The sequence below is a fragment of the Serinus canaria genome, chromosome 5 (assembly GCF_022539315.1).
Source record: "Serinus canaria isolate serCan28SL12 chromosome 5, serCan2020, whole genome shotgun sequence".
NCBI lineage: Eukaryota > Metazoa > Chordata > Aves > Passeriformes > Fringillidae > Serinus > Serinus canaria.
The window spans coordinates 31,482,821-31,500,790 of NC_066319.1; the positions used below are offsets into that span (position 1 = coordinate 31,482,821).

General features: G+C 38.8%; 1 protein-coding gene across 1 annotated transcript; it reads right to left on the reverse strand.

Moving 5' to 3' along the window:
• Positions 1-129: 129 nt before the first annotated feature.
• Positions 130-17,489, reverse strand: FAM98B (family with sequence similarity 98 member B). Its single transcript, XM_030240413.2, has 8 exons — positions 17,359-17,489; positions 16,427-16,575; positions 15,428-15,562; positions 14,545-14,723; positions 7,920-8,000; positions 7,434-7,550; positions 4,898-5,065; positions 130-3,420 (listed from the first exon to the last, which is right to left on the reverse strand). Exons 1-8 carry the CDS (start codon positions 17,421-17,423, stop codon positions 3,001-3,003), a joined length of 1,314 nt encoding a protein of 437 aa, XP_030096273.2. The 5' UTR covers positions 17,424-17,489; the 3' UTR covers positions 130-3,000.
• Between the last annotated feature and the right edge of the window lie 481 nt (positions 17,490-17,970).

The following is a 17,970-nucleotide window of genomic DNA, read 5'->3' on the forward strand; positions in this document are numbered from 1 at the left end:
TTGGTCAAAATGTTATTTCCATTAACATAAAAACCACTATTGTAAATCACCAGCAGGAATTCTTTCTTACAAACAAAAGAGGAACATATGATAGTGGATCCAAGTCACAATACACACAGATGATGCAAATAATTTCAAATACAGTACTTTATTCCTCAGTGTTTACTGTTGTTGACAAAAGCGTCTCTCAATTCCTGAAAAAAATCCCCAACCTTTTTTTTTCAGATCTTCAACAAACAAAACAATATTAACTTAGGTATTCATTAAGTGCTAATAAACACAAAAATGTTCACAGACATATATATGAAAATCTTTTACTTACAACAAAATTTTTGAAAAAAAACTTTTTTTTTCAAGGCAAAACTTGAGGTCTAAATCAATTACTTTCGTAGTATTATTGCATTGATTGAGAAATTAAAAGCATATGTTCTGACAAAAGGACAGCAAAGGATACCTCCATGAAATATGGTGGTGCTTACTTTATTTTTTTAACTACTGGCTTCACATTTTGAAGTTATTTAAGAAAGACTGAAACGGCCAGATTAAAAAAGAAAATCTCCAGCCTCTTTGTATTTCCATATTTTACATGGTCTACATACACATAACTGAAATATGATACTGAAATAATTTAACTGTTAGAATTGAAGTGGGCATGTACCTGCTTCACTTGATGATTTACTTCATTCAGAACTGTCCTGCCTACTAATAAACAGGATGGACTGATGAGTGTAAAAACACCAATGCACATCCACCTTTGCAGTTACAACAATCCAACTAAACTGCTGCAATCTTGCATCCTAAGACTAATGAAACCTTTAAGCATAGGTAAGTCATTTGTTTCTCCAAGTGTAGTTCCTTGATGAAGCCACATGCTTGACTGCTGATAACTTGTAACAAAAAGTAACATTGGGATGAGCAAACAGAATTTAATTTTAAGGCTTTGGCTGTTAAAAACTGCTCTCTATTCCTCTGCTGACCCATACTTTGCTCCAAGGCCAGCAGTCTCATTTGGTATGTCATTGGTTTGGGAGCTATTCCAGAGCCTTAGGCAAAAACCAAGCTCAGAATCGAGAGAACCATTACTGTGCTCCCATGTGACCCATCAGGGGTCTCTCCGTAAGGACTGCAGAGGCTGCCAAGAGCTTAGGCCAGTAAGCAGTATAGAAGAATTTGGCAAAGGAACTACAGTGCTGGCAGTTGGGTGACATTAAGCCATTATTGGAAAAGTTCACATCCCAGCTAACATGTTCTAGCAAGCAAAACTTCTGCTTCTTTTTGTCAGGCACCTGCTGCGACCCTAAAACCCAAGTAAAGCCATATACATCACATTAGAAGCAACGTTCTCAAGCAAACTGATGAGAGAGGAAATAACAGAAGAAAAGTTTTTGAAAGATAGTAATTTGATTAGGAACAGAACTTTAAACTCATCATGAAGTTGCCAACGAAACAGGACATGATATGTATGTTTATGAAGGTAAAAAAACACCTTTAAAGCAATGGACACCAACAGGAAATTTGTGCAGAAAGAACTTGTAACTGAGGAATATAAATCCAAAATCAAATCCTAAAGTTCAACCTGCAGTTATGCCTACAGTTACAAGTGCTTCAAGCCTGCTGTGCAATTTAATCATCAGACACACCAGGTTCATAAGATGCCTTTCTGAATCTCTGTAGTGACCTGACCCTGATAAATGCTGTCATTAGAACATACTCAAGCAGCAACCCCTTCCTACCTCTGTACCCAGGAGCAGCCTCACAACATGGGAGATCTACAAGCTATTGGCCAGCAGAAACTGACTTCTTTAAGTGACAGCATTAAATTTAATTCCTGTCTACATATATTTACAGCCATGATAGTATGTCAGCTAACTCCTCCTAGACTAACAGTGTATGTGAGGGAGAAGGCACCCAGACCATGTCAAGACAGGGCTTCTTTTAGGTTGGCAGAGAGAGAAATCACTTTGAGAAAGTGATGTGCATATGGTGTCTTGTAAACTGACTAACCAGACAATCGGTGATTCCCAAACACAGAGCAGGCAAGGGAGAAGAGAATAATTTAAAAAACAAGGGGAAAGAAAAAAAGGTGAGAAGAAATGTCATGTTCTTTCTTACAAAGCTCAGCTTATTCCAACTTTGTGTCTCAAAGCTGATACACAAGGATATATACATGAATTTATACCAGATATGATGGCTGCAGGTTTTCTGCCCAATCTGGTATAATTTTTTTTTAATGAAACACCCACAATGGAAAACAGGTAAAATGAAAATAAGACACTATCAAAACTCACTATGATGAGTTTACAGTACATGCTTTGACCATTAAAGAGTGTCTGATACATTATGTACACAAAAAACAACCTGATTTGATTAATTTATGCAGAGTATTAATTCACAATGTTACTAAAATGTGAAGTTCTGCAAGAATAATCAAATCTAATTGAATCATTTTTACCAAAGCCTTAAGGATTTTAACATTTGAAATTAAAATTCATTTACATGAATGAATTCATGAATTCATTTTCATGAAAACTATGAATGAAAAACAATGACCTGAAGGAACTAGCCTGAAAGCAGCATTCTTGAGTCTTTTAAAAGTGGTTTCATCCAGTTCTTAAGCCTACTTTGTTTTTTCTACAGAACATTTTGGAGCAGGAAGTGTAGAAATACAACTTGCAATAACTAGAGAGGTCTGACCATTAACATATTTTTGTTTGTTTAGAAAGGGTTTTATTCAGTTTTCTGAGACTTATTTTAAATAAAATGACATAATAAAAAACACCATATAAGCAGTACGAAAAACAAGGACTTCAGTCATCAGATTCTAGTATAAAACTTCAGTTAACTAAAAGAACTCAGTGAGAACATCAGTTGGTCTAATGAAATTACTCATATGGTCATACTTAATTCTAACCTAAACCCAAGTCAACATATCTAAACTTCTAGTACCAGTAAACACCGCCACTATATTCTGCCAGTTACTCTGCCAAGATTTACAGTACTTCAGTATCTTCGGTAGCCTCCCCTTCCACCATACGGATCACCATAGCCTCCCCTGCCACCATAGCCTCCCCTGCCACCTTGGTAGCCTCCCCCACCTTGGTATCCTCCCCCACCTTGGTAGCCTCCCCCACCCTGGTAGCCTCCCCCACCCTGGTAGCCTCCCCCACCCTGGTAGCCTCCCCCCCCCTGGAAGCCTCCCCCACCCTGGAAGCCTCCCCCACCTCTTCCACCCCCTCTGAAACCTCCACCTCCTCCTCCTCTACCCCCTCCACCCCCCCAGTTACCCCTTCCACCACCACCACCTCCCCAGCCACCTCTTCCACCACCTTCTTGTCTTTTTTGCCATGGAGGCATTTCAGGAGGAGGTGGTTCAATCTCTGTCGGTCTGCCTCCACGGTCAGGGACTCTCCCCATCAGAACCTGTATGGAAAAATAGGTCATTTTCAGAGTTACAAAATAGTAGTAAAGACTTGAAGAAACACAGGATTTTCTCCTGTGAACAGAGAAATGCTGCCTGCTATCTTCAGGAAATTTGGCCCCTCAGTGCAGTCAGCGCCTGACAGCAGAATCACTATCTCCTGTCCCTGTAGCACCACAACAGAACTCTGAAAATGTTCTTGTTTTTCACCTCTAAAACAGAAATACCTGCAGCTAGCTGGCTCATATTATTTTTGTGAATTTTTTATGAAGAACATTGCACACCTGAAGTATTAGTATTGCAATAAGCAATAAACACACTTCATATATAATATATACAAATACACATATATATTCATACAGAAAAGACTCATTATGATGTGGCTCTTCTACTTGAATTTCAAAGTTCAAGCTCAAACCTAACTAGCCAATAACAACAAAAAAAAACAACTGGCAAACTGATGGGCAGTTCTCAAAGGCACATCTAATGTTTGCCTAACATTAGAAACTACCGACACTCAGCAAGGAGCCAGAACAAACAAAATATCCAATAGGCTGCAGTAACACTTCCAAGAAAAGGAGAAAAAAAAAAGACATCTTGACTATGGCAGGTATTACTCAGTGTGTAAAGAGAAACTCCACTGGACTAAGTTAAACAAAACAAACATCTTTGAAGAACAAAGATGTATCCAAGTAGGTCTTTTTGTTATTGCTCCCATCTCTCATATTTTCTAAACTCTGTGTGATCACCGTTCACATTCCCTGATCAGTCCCAGGTACTCCAACTAAAGTCCTCTCAAGAAATAAAAAAACCGCACCTTTTTCTGAGATCCTAAAATAATCAAGAAATTTCAGAGTGTTAAGAATCAAAACACATTAAAGTATTTAAATGAGGTAAAAAACATTAGAAAAATCTGTAAATACAGGATCAATAAAATCAGGTTTAGTCACCACTTGAATGGTGAAACTCACGTCGCTACTTGCAAGCTTCAGATTTTATCACACACGAGAAAGCAGCACTATGTTGATTCATTACTGCAGCCAAACCAGGTAATTTTACTTTGCAGCAAAATGACATTTCTACAGAAACTTTTGTGATTTATAACACACTGATGTGGGTTTACAAACCAAACAATAATATCCTGGCAAGGTAGCTCAGGAACTGATACCACAAATACTTATGTATCCTTGAGGTGTGCAGTTCCAGTGAACTCAAGAAGTCATTTGCACACACATACACCCCCGCCCCCCAACTTTTCCCCCTCATCTACAATACTCTGTTTCATCCTGTTGCATGACTGACTGTCTAGGAAGATTAGAAAAAGGACTTTCTGCAATGTTTACCAGAATACTGCAAACCTTCCTTTCTCAAATGGAAAGAATGAAATTAAGGTACCAAGCAAAAGCAGTGTAATTGCAGAATTGCTTTTGAGAGGTCTGCAAATGCCCATGTCCATTTATCACTGCCAGAAGAGCGTACCTTGTTGATAGCACAGGCAGTCTTCTCCCGTGTTGACCCACTGCTGGTCCTTATGATCTTGGACAGATCCTCGCGAGCAGCAAGAAGGTGAGCCAGTGTAATGGTGGACTTTGGAGACAGCGCGTAGCGCTTGGGCTGGTAGATCCGTGCTATTTCATCTGTTTTCACCTGAAGGGTAACATCAAACACTCCTTACTTGCCAGCTATCAAACACGCCAACAGACCTACTATAAACCACATGCTGGTCGCAGTAAGTTTCAGTTTGAACACAAGGTGAGGTGTAGCTTCTGAAAATACAAGCTGCATTACAAAACATAGTGCCAGTTATCACCAGTTCGCTTCCTGTTGATGGAGCTATTACACAGAAAGTGCTGCTGATTGTGATTAATTGATGCTGAAACCAGTACAAAAGGAACTCCTCTATCCACTGGCATCAAACAGATTCTTTAATGTCTTCCAACATGTCTACAGACTAAACCTTAAGGAGTCCATACTGGTCTCCCAAGAGCTTTACATAACCATATTCAACAGATTGCTTCGAAACATGATGAAATCAGAGCAGCTTCAACGTAAAGTAAATTTGTGGAAAAAACCTGAAAATATACCAATGCAGCAAAACATTTTTTGCAAGCCATGAAAAAGTGAGACTGAGAAGAGGACAACATTAGATTTTTTTCTAAGCACGCTTTGATGCTTAATTTATTTAGCAGAAAAGAAAAATAAATATACTTTCGGGGAAAATCTAGAATGACTTCAGAGTGAAATAAAACATTTGATATTGGCTAGGCCAGATAATACATGCTGAACATTGACAAGAGTGTTCTGCTAGGTAATTACTCCATCATTTGTGAACCCATCTCAGTCTGCAAATTTAGCCTTTCTGGAGGCTGAACAAGTTACAAAAAAACAAACAAAAAAGAAATCCCCAAAATGTCATACCAACAAAAGCAGATAAATGTATCAGTATCTATTTAATGGTGGGAAAAAAAGGCAAGCTAACAAATTTTAAAAAGACAAAAATTTGCCCCTTGGCTTAAAAAAAAAAATATCTCCAAATTACATCAATGCCAGAGCATTTTCAACATTTTCAAAAACTTCTCAAAGAAGTTATCAACAGTCTTCAAGAGAAATAGGGAAAAAAAAAAAAATTAAGCCAGTATGTCATTTTGAATTAGTATGTAACCTGGTTATTTCTGTAACTTCATATATTTCACATCAACAGTCTTTATAAGACATGAAAACAAATCATTTGACTACTTTATCATCAAAAATCTCTTTAAACTATTGTCCTATTTCAAAAGGGCATTCATTGTTTTTATGGAACAATAGCAAGTGACAAAGTTTTTTAGTCTGCTGAAGTTAGGCATCAGTCACACCATCTACATTTAGAAGTATACTTTAAATTTGAAGATACATAATTGTATTGGTACAGCTGTAAGGAAGTTAAACAAGTAGGGACATCTCCTGGCTTCTCTGAGCTAAATGCGTCCCTTTTCCTTTCTTGCAGCATAAAACATTCACAACCCCTTCAGAAATTAAACAGTGAGCTATAAACGCAGCACAGTAGCACCTGGACTCATGTGTTCCAGTGACACTTAGTGAACTTCATGCAGTTGATTCTGCATGTGTCAATGAAAAATTGTGACGTCACAAAGACTTGTAACAACCCATACTTTCAGTAAGCTTTCCAAGTTTTAAGATTTATTCACCTTAAGCTTTCTAAAGAAACCTTTGGAAGGAAAGCTGATCTTGCTAATGAACAAAATCATCTGCTTCCAGCTTCTCACGTATGTCTTCACCAAATTACAAACTTTGTGTGTCTTATTTCCCTACTCTTTGGGACACAAACAAGATATATTTCTAGCTTGGAAATATCATTACTATGTTTTACATATGGAATTCTAGGAAACAGTACAAATGAAATTATCACAATTAAAGCAATACCAGCAGAACAAATACAGAGAAGTGCTTTGGAATTTTTAGTGACTGGAAGGATTACAAGCAATTGTGTGATTTTCTCACACAAGTTATTACTCAAATAACCTGTTCAACTGAACACCTGTTCATCTAGTAGAATCCAAGATAGGGGGCAATCACTGCAACCTCTCAGACTTTATGAACTGTCAGTTTTTACACCCAATCTATGTTAAGGCCCAGTATTTGTCTTACTTTTGAATCTGCATGAGGTGCAGAGGTTCCCTCCTAGCTTACTTCATTGGAAGGTGTTAGATACAGAAAACAGGGAGATGGGAACTTTAATTAAAGTGAAAAACCCCAACAAAGGATGCTAAAATTTCTAATTGTGAAGCTATAAACAATCACAAAGGATGGACTGTGCCATGCGTTGTTAAATCCATCCCCTTCCTCAATACCTAGGATTTGGATGTCACAACTTGAGATGAGAACAGGCTGGAAAAACAGATAATAGTGATGGAAGTGTATTTGTGTATTTACATGGCATGCATGTTCTGTAGGAAGACTTGGGGAACAGTAGCAGACTCCCACCTAGAGGAAGCAAAAAATACATCACATTTACCTTTGCCCTATCAGACCAGCCAAAAGACTGCACAGTCACATCGAGCCTCTTCATCAACATCCGCCGTCGACACTCGTACTCACTGCAAAGAGCATCATTGATCTTTTCCAATCTTTCCTGCAGTGTTACAATAAGAAATTCAAACAGACAAATATATAAAGTTATAGAGGTCAATTCAAACTTAACCCTATGTCTATCCTGAGGTGACCACTACAAACTGCATAGCATCTTTGTAACGCTGCAGTAGGATGCATGTACAAAATGATTTGAAAATGAACAATGGATGAAACGACACAAGGTCTGTTTTATAATGTCAATTCTAGAAGTATACCTGATTACCACTGTTAGTTTTTAGCAATTGAGTTTTAGTATTAATATTCAGCAATAGAACAGTGACTGAAAAAAGGCAAAGTTAAATGAAGCCATATGCATTCATTTTGACCATCCTGTTAAATACTGAAAAGAAATGGAGAAACTTGTCTTTACCACTTGGTCAGTGTTCAGAGGTTTTGTTAGAAGTGACTTCCCCACATGGTTATTTTTAACTTTTGAGAGAATGTCCTTCACCTGAAAAAAACACATACATCTCAGAACAGAAATGATATTTAGATTATTTTCAGCAAAATTTCTTACAATCTCATGTTGCTACTCGGAAGATCAAACACAGCACGTTTGTTTTAGCCAACTCATGAAAACAGACATGTATCTTCTAGCTTATGATCCACTAAAAAAGATTTCCTGAATACTGCTGTAAGATGACCAGCCTCTATGCAAAAATATTTTAATGGCACATCACTTGTCCTCCCATTAACAGAACAACAGTTACATAGCAAATTTATCAAGTGCATACAGGTAGGAGGAATAGCTAAATTACTCATTTTAGATACTACTAAGTGTTGCAATGACAACAATTGGAAGTTCGGAGTTCTGTTGCCAAATGTTACACTGGGCTACAAAAAATCTGGTGATGGGTGTTATTAAGAAAGGCAGGAGGTATGACAGGCATGCAGTCATTCTTTCTCATTAATTTTATTCTAATCCTAAACCTGGTTCCAGCTAACAATATGTCTAAAACTTTTGCATTCACTCCAAATTTGCTCATATTTCTTCCCCTAGTTCTTGCCCTCAATAATTAGAGAGGAAATATGCTTTCTTTACCTTCCAAACACCACTGCATTTTCCTCTCTCATTACAAGAAATCTCTACCTTCTCTTCTTGAGTGAACTTCCTTTGGCAAAGCTCTTCTAAAATCAAGACCATAAATGCCCACAACACTTGTTCATACCTTGAACATGTTCCAACTGATTTTTCATCTGGAGTTGATTGCATGCATATGATTGTTCCTGCAAGTTTTGTACAGTCTGATGAACTACACCTTTATTTGCTTTAGTAAATAACCATGGGGAACCAAGCAAAATGAGTAAAACTAGAATTAATTTTTTTTTATATGTCAAAGGAAGGATTAAGGTAGTGCATGATCTACAGTAAAACCTGTAACTGGGGACAGCCATTAGGTACATTTGCAGGGATTATAAGACTTCATGCAGGCACACAGGCATTTACATTACATTTGTCACAAAGCTCAGTTTTGGGCTTCACATGTTACAGAAATATCATCTCTAATGACTGCTAAGTAAAAAATTCCAGAAGTCAAAAACCAAATTCTGGAGAACCTAGTTAATTTTTAAAAGAAATACTTTGAAAATCAACTCTCATACGACAGGATTTTTATAAGTATCTCTTTTTTTTTTTTTTTTTGTGTGCGTATATGAAGAAAAATATCTGATCTCAAATTTTCTGTGAAAACCAAAGTTTATGTTCTTTCTTTTTACATCACTGTTGGGCAGCATTCTGGCAGGTTAAAAACACAATATCCCAGAAAAAGTCTGAGGTAAATATATTGTTCAGTGAACAAATTAAGGGAAAACACTGTTTTGACTCTAACAGAAAAGACAGCCTAGCAGTGTCTGAAAAGTGGCAATCTAATTAGTGTAATACCCCCTGTTGTTATATTCAATTCATATTAAAAGAGGTTATAATAAGGGGTGAAGTTCAGCCACATGTACCATACTGATCCCAACACTCCTCCTTCTCTGATAAGTCTTGCTTCTCTACAACCTTTTTCTTTACAAAAAACACTCCAAGGTTGTCTGTCTTCTGCATGTAGCCAGTTTTTTTTTACTGAAGCATGTACACAGTGCCATATTCCACTCCAAAATGCAAATGCACCCAAGCACAAACTATGTTTGAATTTAAATAAATGTTTGAAGATCAAAATTGAAAGTTAATAATCAACAATAGAGTAAGATCAGTATGACAACAAGAGATTAACAGATCAGTAATGAGTACAGAAGAAGAAATGAACAGCAGAGAAATTAAAAATTCTATGGGGCAAGATATACCACTGTGGTCAGAAATATTACCTCAAAGTTTAAAACAAAGAGAGTCTATCAGAATGAGACCAGCTCCTGAAACAAAAACCAATACAGCAAACTGAAAAATCCTCAATGTAATTTACAGTTAGAATGTGAACAAAGATGTGAAAACCAGTGATGCTGAATACTACCTAGAGATTAGAATTATTTTAAGTTTGCAGCTGCAAGGACAACTAAGAGGTAAACAGAACACTGGGCTCCACATACGAAAGCCACACATTCTTCCATCACAAGTCTATCGCTGCTGCATACCCCTGATTTCCATGAACTGAGAAGTGAAAAGAAGTTTAGAGAGAACAATTAAGGAATAAATGAAAATCAGAACTAGAAGAAACAAGAGCAGCTAAATGAAACAATCCTTTACTGAGAAACTGCCCCAAATTTCTGCAATGTTTTCTTTCCAAGTTAGAGAACACCTATGTAATTTTTATCCAGCATAGATTTATAATCAGTAACAGTTAAGAAGGAATCTCTTCACTGATGAACTGGTCTATACTCATGAACTGGTCTGGTCTATGCTTTGGACACACTGTAAACTCATATTCAGATTAGTGAATCTCTACTTAGTCCTCACTCCCATCAGCAGGGCTCATGGGGAAATCCTACAGCTATAATGATGGAACAATCTGAGCTGCCTTACAGCTGCAGAATACATTGTCCAGCCATGACTGATGACAGATGTATGGGCACAGGAACTCTGACACACAACAGTCTGCCAGAGGACAAGAATACAATGGCTGTGAGAATCTATGCTATAACCTGTATTTCCACACATGATAGCTGCCCTGGATTGAGAAGGATATGCAGGAGTTTAAAAAACCCACCACAACCCAGAAAGAAGTCTGCATGTGTAAGTGGAAACCAAACCAAATGCAGTGCCCTGATAAAAGAGCAGTGAAAACATACTCAAAGAAATATAAACCAAATTGTAATAGCCAAATCATCCTGATGTATTTACACATTCAGGTGTAAAAATAAAACCAAATAATTAAAACTAGATGTAGACAAGTATATTTGACTATTTGACATAATGTGTAACCAATGACCTTGGTAACACAAAAAATTTATGGGATTGCTTTGGTAGTCCATACAGTCTCTAAATATAAAATGAAAACAAATAAGCCATTGGATCTGCTTGAGACAAAAAAACCAAATTCAAATCTGCTGCATAAAAAGAAACAGTTATTCTACTGTTAGCAAATACAGAGTATCCTTATTGAACATGACATTTCTCATTTGTTTTGTAATTTTGTACAACTGAAAAAAAAGTTTAGCTCCCATTTCATTACCATGTTCAGTGTATTTATTAAATATCCTCATCTTCTATCAAAACAGAGCAGTAATTTTTACATTTAACACCATTTGCACAGAAAAACATCATATATGTATGCACTTCCAGAGTTTTTCAAGATTTTGAAAAAACCTGACCTGTGGAAAGGTGTCATGTTATTAATTTAAAACAGCAACACTCTGAGGAAAGAATGTTGCCTTAACTAGTCATAAGGTGTACTCCTTAATTAGCCATAAGGTGTACTGTACAGTTGCATAGAGATCACCCAAAATCTTAAGCACAAATATTTTTAATCCCCTGTTTCATATACCTGCAGACAAATTCAATATTTATCTAACTTTAAATACTTTTTTGTTTGACTCTGATGACTGGTGAACAGGCCAATGCTTTGGTCTTGTTCTCTGCAATTACATTAATCCTTACTGTCCAGGCACCATTGCATCTGTAAAATTACTATAGATCAAAAGTTAAATGAAACACATTAATTTAAATAATAATAAATAATAGGATTTCTACCCAAACATTTTAAGAAAAAATTATTCTCACATTTCACTTAAGTGTTATGTTAGCTTAATTTTGACTTAGTTTGCTCATTAGCCCTTTGCAGTTTCTTTTCATTCCACTGATGTGAAAAGTAGCGGAGTGCTTTCAATAGTGTGGGCCAAAAAGGTTCAGAAGTCTTTTGAATAATATCACAATTAAGTTTTTTCAAATAAGCAGTATTAGAATGTCACTTCGTAATTAGGTGTGAAATTCACACTATCTTGATTGGAAAACAGCCAGATGTAAGCACTAGTTAAAAGCACAACACTGGCGTGAACTTTTCTGAATCTTTCATCAATGTTCATTTAGAATTTATGGAGGTTTTGGCACTGAATTTCAGAATGACTCCTAGATTCCCCCTTCGTAAATATACTTTACAAGGGAACAGCATCTTAAACAACTTTGAAATTACTATAGGTTTTTCAGTACTGAATAATAAGATATACTTAGTGATAGAAGGCTGTCATACTGTCCATTTATCTCTCATTTCTTCAGTTATATTGATAACCACTACCCTAGGTAATTACAGGAGATGCAAAAGATACTTGCTATGATTGTACATTCAAAGCTTGAGCTACTATAAAACTCATTTTGAATGAAGAAAGCAATCCTGATTTTATAATCATCTCTTAAATAAACTGGAAAATCACTTAAAACAATAAATGTTCTAATGTTCCATACCAAAATACAGTGTGTGATCTGGCCTTTGGTAGGTTGCTGCTGCACAGCCAAACTATTCTCAGAACTACTCCCACAGCTACTGACAATGCTGAAGATGCTAGACAGAGACAAAGAGTAGAAATGTTGAAATGCTGCAGATACATTTGCAGATACACTAAATAAAAATACTAGGTAAGTATGTAAGTCTGTATTACCAATAATATAATACTAAATATCAACAGTGCAATTTTATGCAGAATCCAATGAAATCAAAAGCGCAAAAATATTTGGAAAAATAAATATATAATTTCAAGTGAATTTCTGTGTTCATATTTTAAAAAAGTAACAAAATGATGCTCTTAAAAAATGTTTACAAAGCCAATGAACTTTAATTGGTGGCACCACCTTTCTAAAGCAGCTATCTGTAAGTTTAGGTCTCTAACTAACAAACTTGCCCTATATTAAAGTAATGGATGAAGGACAAGAAAACATATCGCAGAAATTCCATGAAATCTCCTGCAAGGTAAAAAAAAAAATCCTTTGTTCATAAGGAATGAAACACACAGAGAATAAATCACACTATTAATTTGGAATCACAGAAGATGAATGAACCAGTTTTGCCCCCTTTCTACACCCTGAAGTGAGTACAAGTGGTATAACCACCTTGGAATTGACAGACCTGAAAACTACGGGAAAATAGTCCAGACAGCATTAATAAAAAAATCAAATAACCAAAACCAAAGACAAAAGGCTTTTTAGATTCTGCTTATTTTAGTACTTATGAAAGTGTAACACTTTATACACACTGGGATGGCAACACCATGCACAATTCAAGCCTGTGATGCTGTCTGATAGGAAATGTCAGAATTTGCCAAAGGTGGAGGAGTCCAACAATTCAAAGAAAACGTTCTATATCAATATGTGTGTATGAAGGAACTGGTGCTCCAGGCCTGGTCTTGCTGTCCCACAACTGCAAAACTGGAGTCCTGTCCCTACAATGCACTAAAACTAAATCTGCACCAGAGAAGTGAAGGAAGGAACTGAGCAAGGAAGGTCACAGGCCATAGCTGCAGCCTATGAACACACATGGATGCAAACACAGCTATCACTCACAGAGGGAGATCAGCATAATCAGGCCATTAGTCATCAGTTGTAACTCTGCATTTTCATTCTCAAAACTGTGCTAGAATTGCTTCTTCATCCCTTCAAAAATATTTACGGAATGTAAAGATTTCCTTAGAACTAAACAGAGTGTAGGAATAGGCAGTTCCACTTGCACCTGGGTGATGCCTTTTATAAATTAACCTATTTAAGGTTTTGTCTTGTCACACTGAAGACAGATGTAAGAAAATCATGCAAGTAAGAGGCCCTCTCCCCAAAATCTCTGAATGTTCAACTGCCCAATTGCTGATGAGGAAGAATGAAAAAAACAAGCACAAACATGTCAAATTATTTAATTCGAGGACTCAGAAGCAGAGGGAGCTTTTATTCTACCCTACAAAGGGGATCAGTCCCTCTCTCCCCAAACACTAGAGAGAGATGAAGAGCCAAACTTTTAGCTGTCTGACAGAGAAGATAAATTCCACCTCAAGAGCCTATTTACATTCTGCAGTAAGGAAATCAGATTAAGGATCACATCAGTGAAATGAGTTAGAACCTGGAGGGACACAACAGAAAGAACTACCTTGCTGACTAAGGTTTAAGTAGGCTTATTCACTGAATACTGGCAATTCAGGCATTTTCATCCTCTTCTGCAACAAACCCACACTTGCAATTAAGAAACTAATAAACTAAAAAGGACTGATTTAAGTTTTTGATATTAAATTTAAGTACATTCCAGAAATGACTACAGGTATACAAATGCACAATCAGTTTTTTCCCAAAGTTTTCTGCTTGCTACAGCATATCTGAATGGGTAAGAGGAAAACTTCTACCTTAAACTTGCATGGCAAATACGTCTGATCAGGTACATTGCAACCTCAAGGAAATGCTGAAACATTTCACCTCATAACTAAAACAGTTTAACTTAAAACACTATGCTGGCTTTCAGGATTAAAATTATTTTGCACTTGTCAGATGGGGTTTTTATGGGTGAAACTGCTGGGCCCCTAACTCTATGACAAATTCTTACAGGGACAGTGCTTACAGTTTAGCAGTAGTGAGAAGATGTAAAAGCTCATACCTTTTGTTCCACACTGGTTAACAAGGGAGGAATACCAGAAGATGAGGAGTTTGGCAGACCCAGTGCATCACAGATAGTTTGCATTTCCTGAATAACTTCATTGTGCTTTTCCAAATGAGAGCCTTTGACTTTCTTGCTCTGCAGTATCTTTAAAGCCTGAAGTTCTGTACTTAGAAATACTAGGGAAAAAAGCATCATAACAGCAGATTTAGAGACAGTTAAGCATTTCTGCATCCACATTCTCAGCAGAGCTACAATATCTTACATTTGTAAGATAACCATGATAAAAGGGAGACTTTCTCAGTTCTCCTATGAATAGGTCAGTATGTTTCCTATTCTTTACCTCAACTTCCTCTCACCTGACTTCCTAGCTTCAATCTACACACTGCATTTAACTGTTCAACTCCATTCTGCCACCAGATCCCAAGTTCCTTGGCTAGTTTCATATTACCACATTGGTTCCTGCTGCCACTCCTTTGTCCAAGTTCAACTTATATCGAAACATTGCTTCTCTCAATTCTGCTTTCAGCACCTTCAGATTGTGCAGCATTTCTGTTCAAGCTGCCCTGAAACCTCTCACAAATACAGAAGGCAAGGTCTCAGTTTAGGTGAGATGGAACAACTGGATCAAGAGAGGGATCTGGAGGCCTCAGTAGGTTGCACCATGCTTTTAAAAGAAATTTTAGTTTCTGCTAAACAGCTTTCTAATGCTGCTCTATTTTTCACTTTGCACTAGTGAGTTGATGCATGCCGAGCTAGTATGTAATGACTGTACACATCAACTTAAAAATACACAGAGAACTCTTTGGTGTAAATCATTCAGTTATGATAAAGCATCACATAAAATACTGTATTATAAATGGGAAAAATTATTATTACTCACACAGGAGTTTAAGACAATCTTCTTTCTCTCTTAATCTGTCTTTGATGTCTCCAGACACCAGTGATGAATACGGACAAGCCATTTCTCTAAGAAAGCCACTAATTTCAAGCTGGAAGCTCTCTATATCTTTCACACCTATGAAAATAAATGCACAATTAATGGCTTGTTACAGAAACATCAAACTGCAATCTAATTTTTTTAACATACACTTCTATGGCAGATTTCAACAGCCCAAAGATTAACCACCTAACACACCAGTAACATTTTTCTTTAAAAAGTCTTACATACAAGAAGATATATATACTTCTAATAGTATACAATATACTTCTAATATTATATATATATATATATATACTTCTAATAGTATATCTAATAGTATACTTCTAGTAGTATATTGTATTCATGCTTTGAATGAGGTAATGCTACAGCAGTCTGTGAAGACATGAACACAAATGACCATCAGTAGGAAGTGAACAGTTTATGTCACTATATAGCATGTCAATGTAACTAATTTTCTGATGAAGAAGTGACAGGAGTAATAAACCCATTATTTTTAGTGATGAGTTTTAGTTCCACTACTTTTTTGGTGAAAACATAAGTAATATAAAATCTCATCCAAGCTCCAGCCCTTGCAGAAACAGCCAGGCAGTGCTAAGAAGCACTCCTCACATCCACACACGGTGCTGACCGGAGCACTGCGCTGGAACAACAGCCGGAAAACACCCGGCACTCAATTTATGCCATCAAAACATGACTATAGGCATGAATGTACTTTTCACATGTATGTATATCTAAAACCACCCCAAATCACTTTCTTTTTCCTTTTGAAACAGTCTTCAGAACAGAAGATCTTAATCTAAGAGCCACATATATATAAATATCAGCCTGAGTTCGGCTACCTTTCAGCTTTCTTGTAAACTTCAACACCATAATTTCACTATTAGCTGAACAGTATGAGTCTAAATCCACTGAACAAATACTAAATTAACATTGATATACCATCTGTTGCAGTGATGCTTTCTTCCATATTACAAAGTGACTTTATCTGGGAACCTAACCAAATGCAAAGCTCAAAAAATTCTGGTGAAGACAATCCATTTTCTGCTGCTTTTTTCAGGGCCTCCTCCTCCAACAGGGCACCCGTGTACCTGCACAGACAGATAAACATTAGTAATAGGAAGTAAGTGTAACATAAAATATACTCATTTTCAAATTATTTTATTGTAAGCTGGTTAGTAACTACGCTTAAAGGAATTAATCCTCCTACATTACTTTCATCAAGGAGTAATTCAGACTTCTCTTTTTTAAACACACCAAAAAGTTATTGGTCATTTATATACAAAATAGCTTGTCAGAAAATACGAGACAGGCACTCTCACATGTGCATGTGAAAACACTTCGATCTCTCAGAACACGCCTGACAGAGAAGAACTCAAGTATTAACTCAAGTGTTTGGTCAAACTTTCTCCTAACAGTAACAACTGACTGCCCTGGAGTACCGGTAATAACATGACTGAGAACTAAATTTCGCACAGTTTTGTCCCGCACCATCCGAAGCACATCGCGGGAGGTGGGCAAGCACCAAAGAACGAGGTGCTGCCCCGCCAGCCTCCAGCGGCCGCCCCAGTGCCGACCACGGCCGCTGCACCCCAGGAGCGCCAGGGCTCCTCTGCCCTCCCCGCACTACAGCCAGGGCGAGCCCATCGCCCACGCCGTGACCCCGCTCCCGGCCGAGGCCCGGCCCCGCCGTGCCCCCGTCCCCGCCGCAGCCGCAGCGCGGGGCCCGTTCCTCTGCCGATGCCACGCTCCCCGTCGCTCCCGCCTCCGGTGCGGCCTCTCGCCCGCGGCTGCGCCGGCCCGCTCCGCGCCCAGCCGGGCTGCCCGCGACCCCTCGCCCCTCGCAGGGGGAGCCTCCGCTGCTCCCCGGTTACCCCAAGGCCTCCAGCGCGTCCAAGATGTCGCTCTCCATCCCCGGGCCCGGCGGCAGCTCCCTCATGCCGGCGCCGCGCCGTGCAGTGCCCGCCTCAAACCGGCCCTCCGCAACCCGCGCCCGCCGCCGCGTTCCGCTGCCGCCGCACGGCAGCCCCGGCCGGGGGACGGCCCCGGGCTGCACCCGCCCCTCCCGCGGCGGCCATCTCCGCTCCGAGGAGCCGCTGAGCGCCTCGGGGCCAGACCCGGCCTGATGCTTGCGTATGGCCCTTCCGTACAGCCCGGCTCTGCCTTTCCGCCCGTGCTGGAGAGCGGCCGGGCTCCGTCTCCCTTCCCCGGCAGGGCTAGTCTCTCCTGGCCCTGCGGTTGTGCTCCGCATTCGGCCCCAAACCGCTGCCCACTGTAGTTTGAGCAGCATGAGCTCCATAGCTCATGCCAGGGCAGCCAGCTCGGCCACCCCGACCCCGACCCCCCTCTGGGACGGGGTTCCGAAAAGCCTACACGGTGTTGAGGCCTGGACTTCTGCGTTATTTCTGTGACCTCTCAAACAGAAATTCTGCCTGGGATGGTGCAGGCCGTATCTCCCGGGCACCTGCAGATTTTCCGCTGGGGGC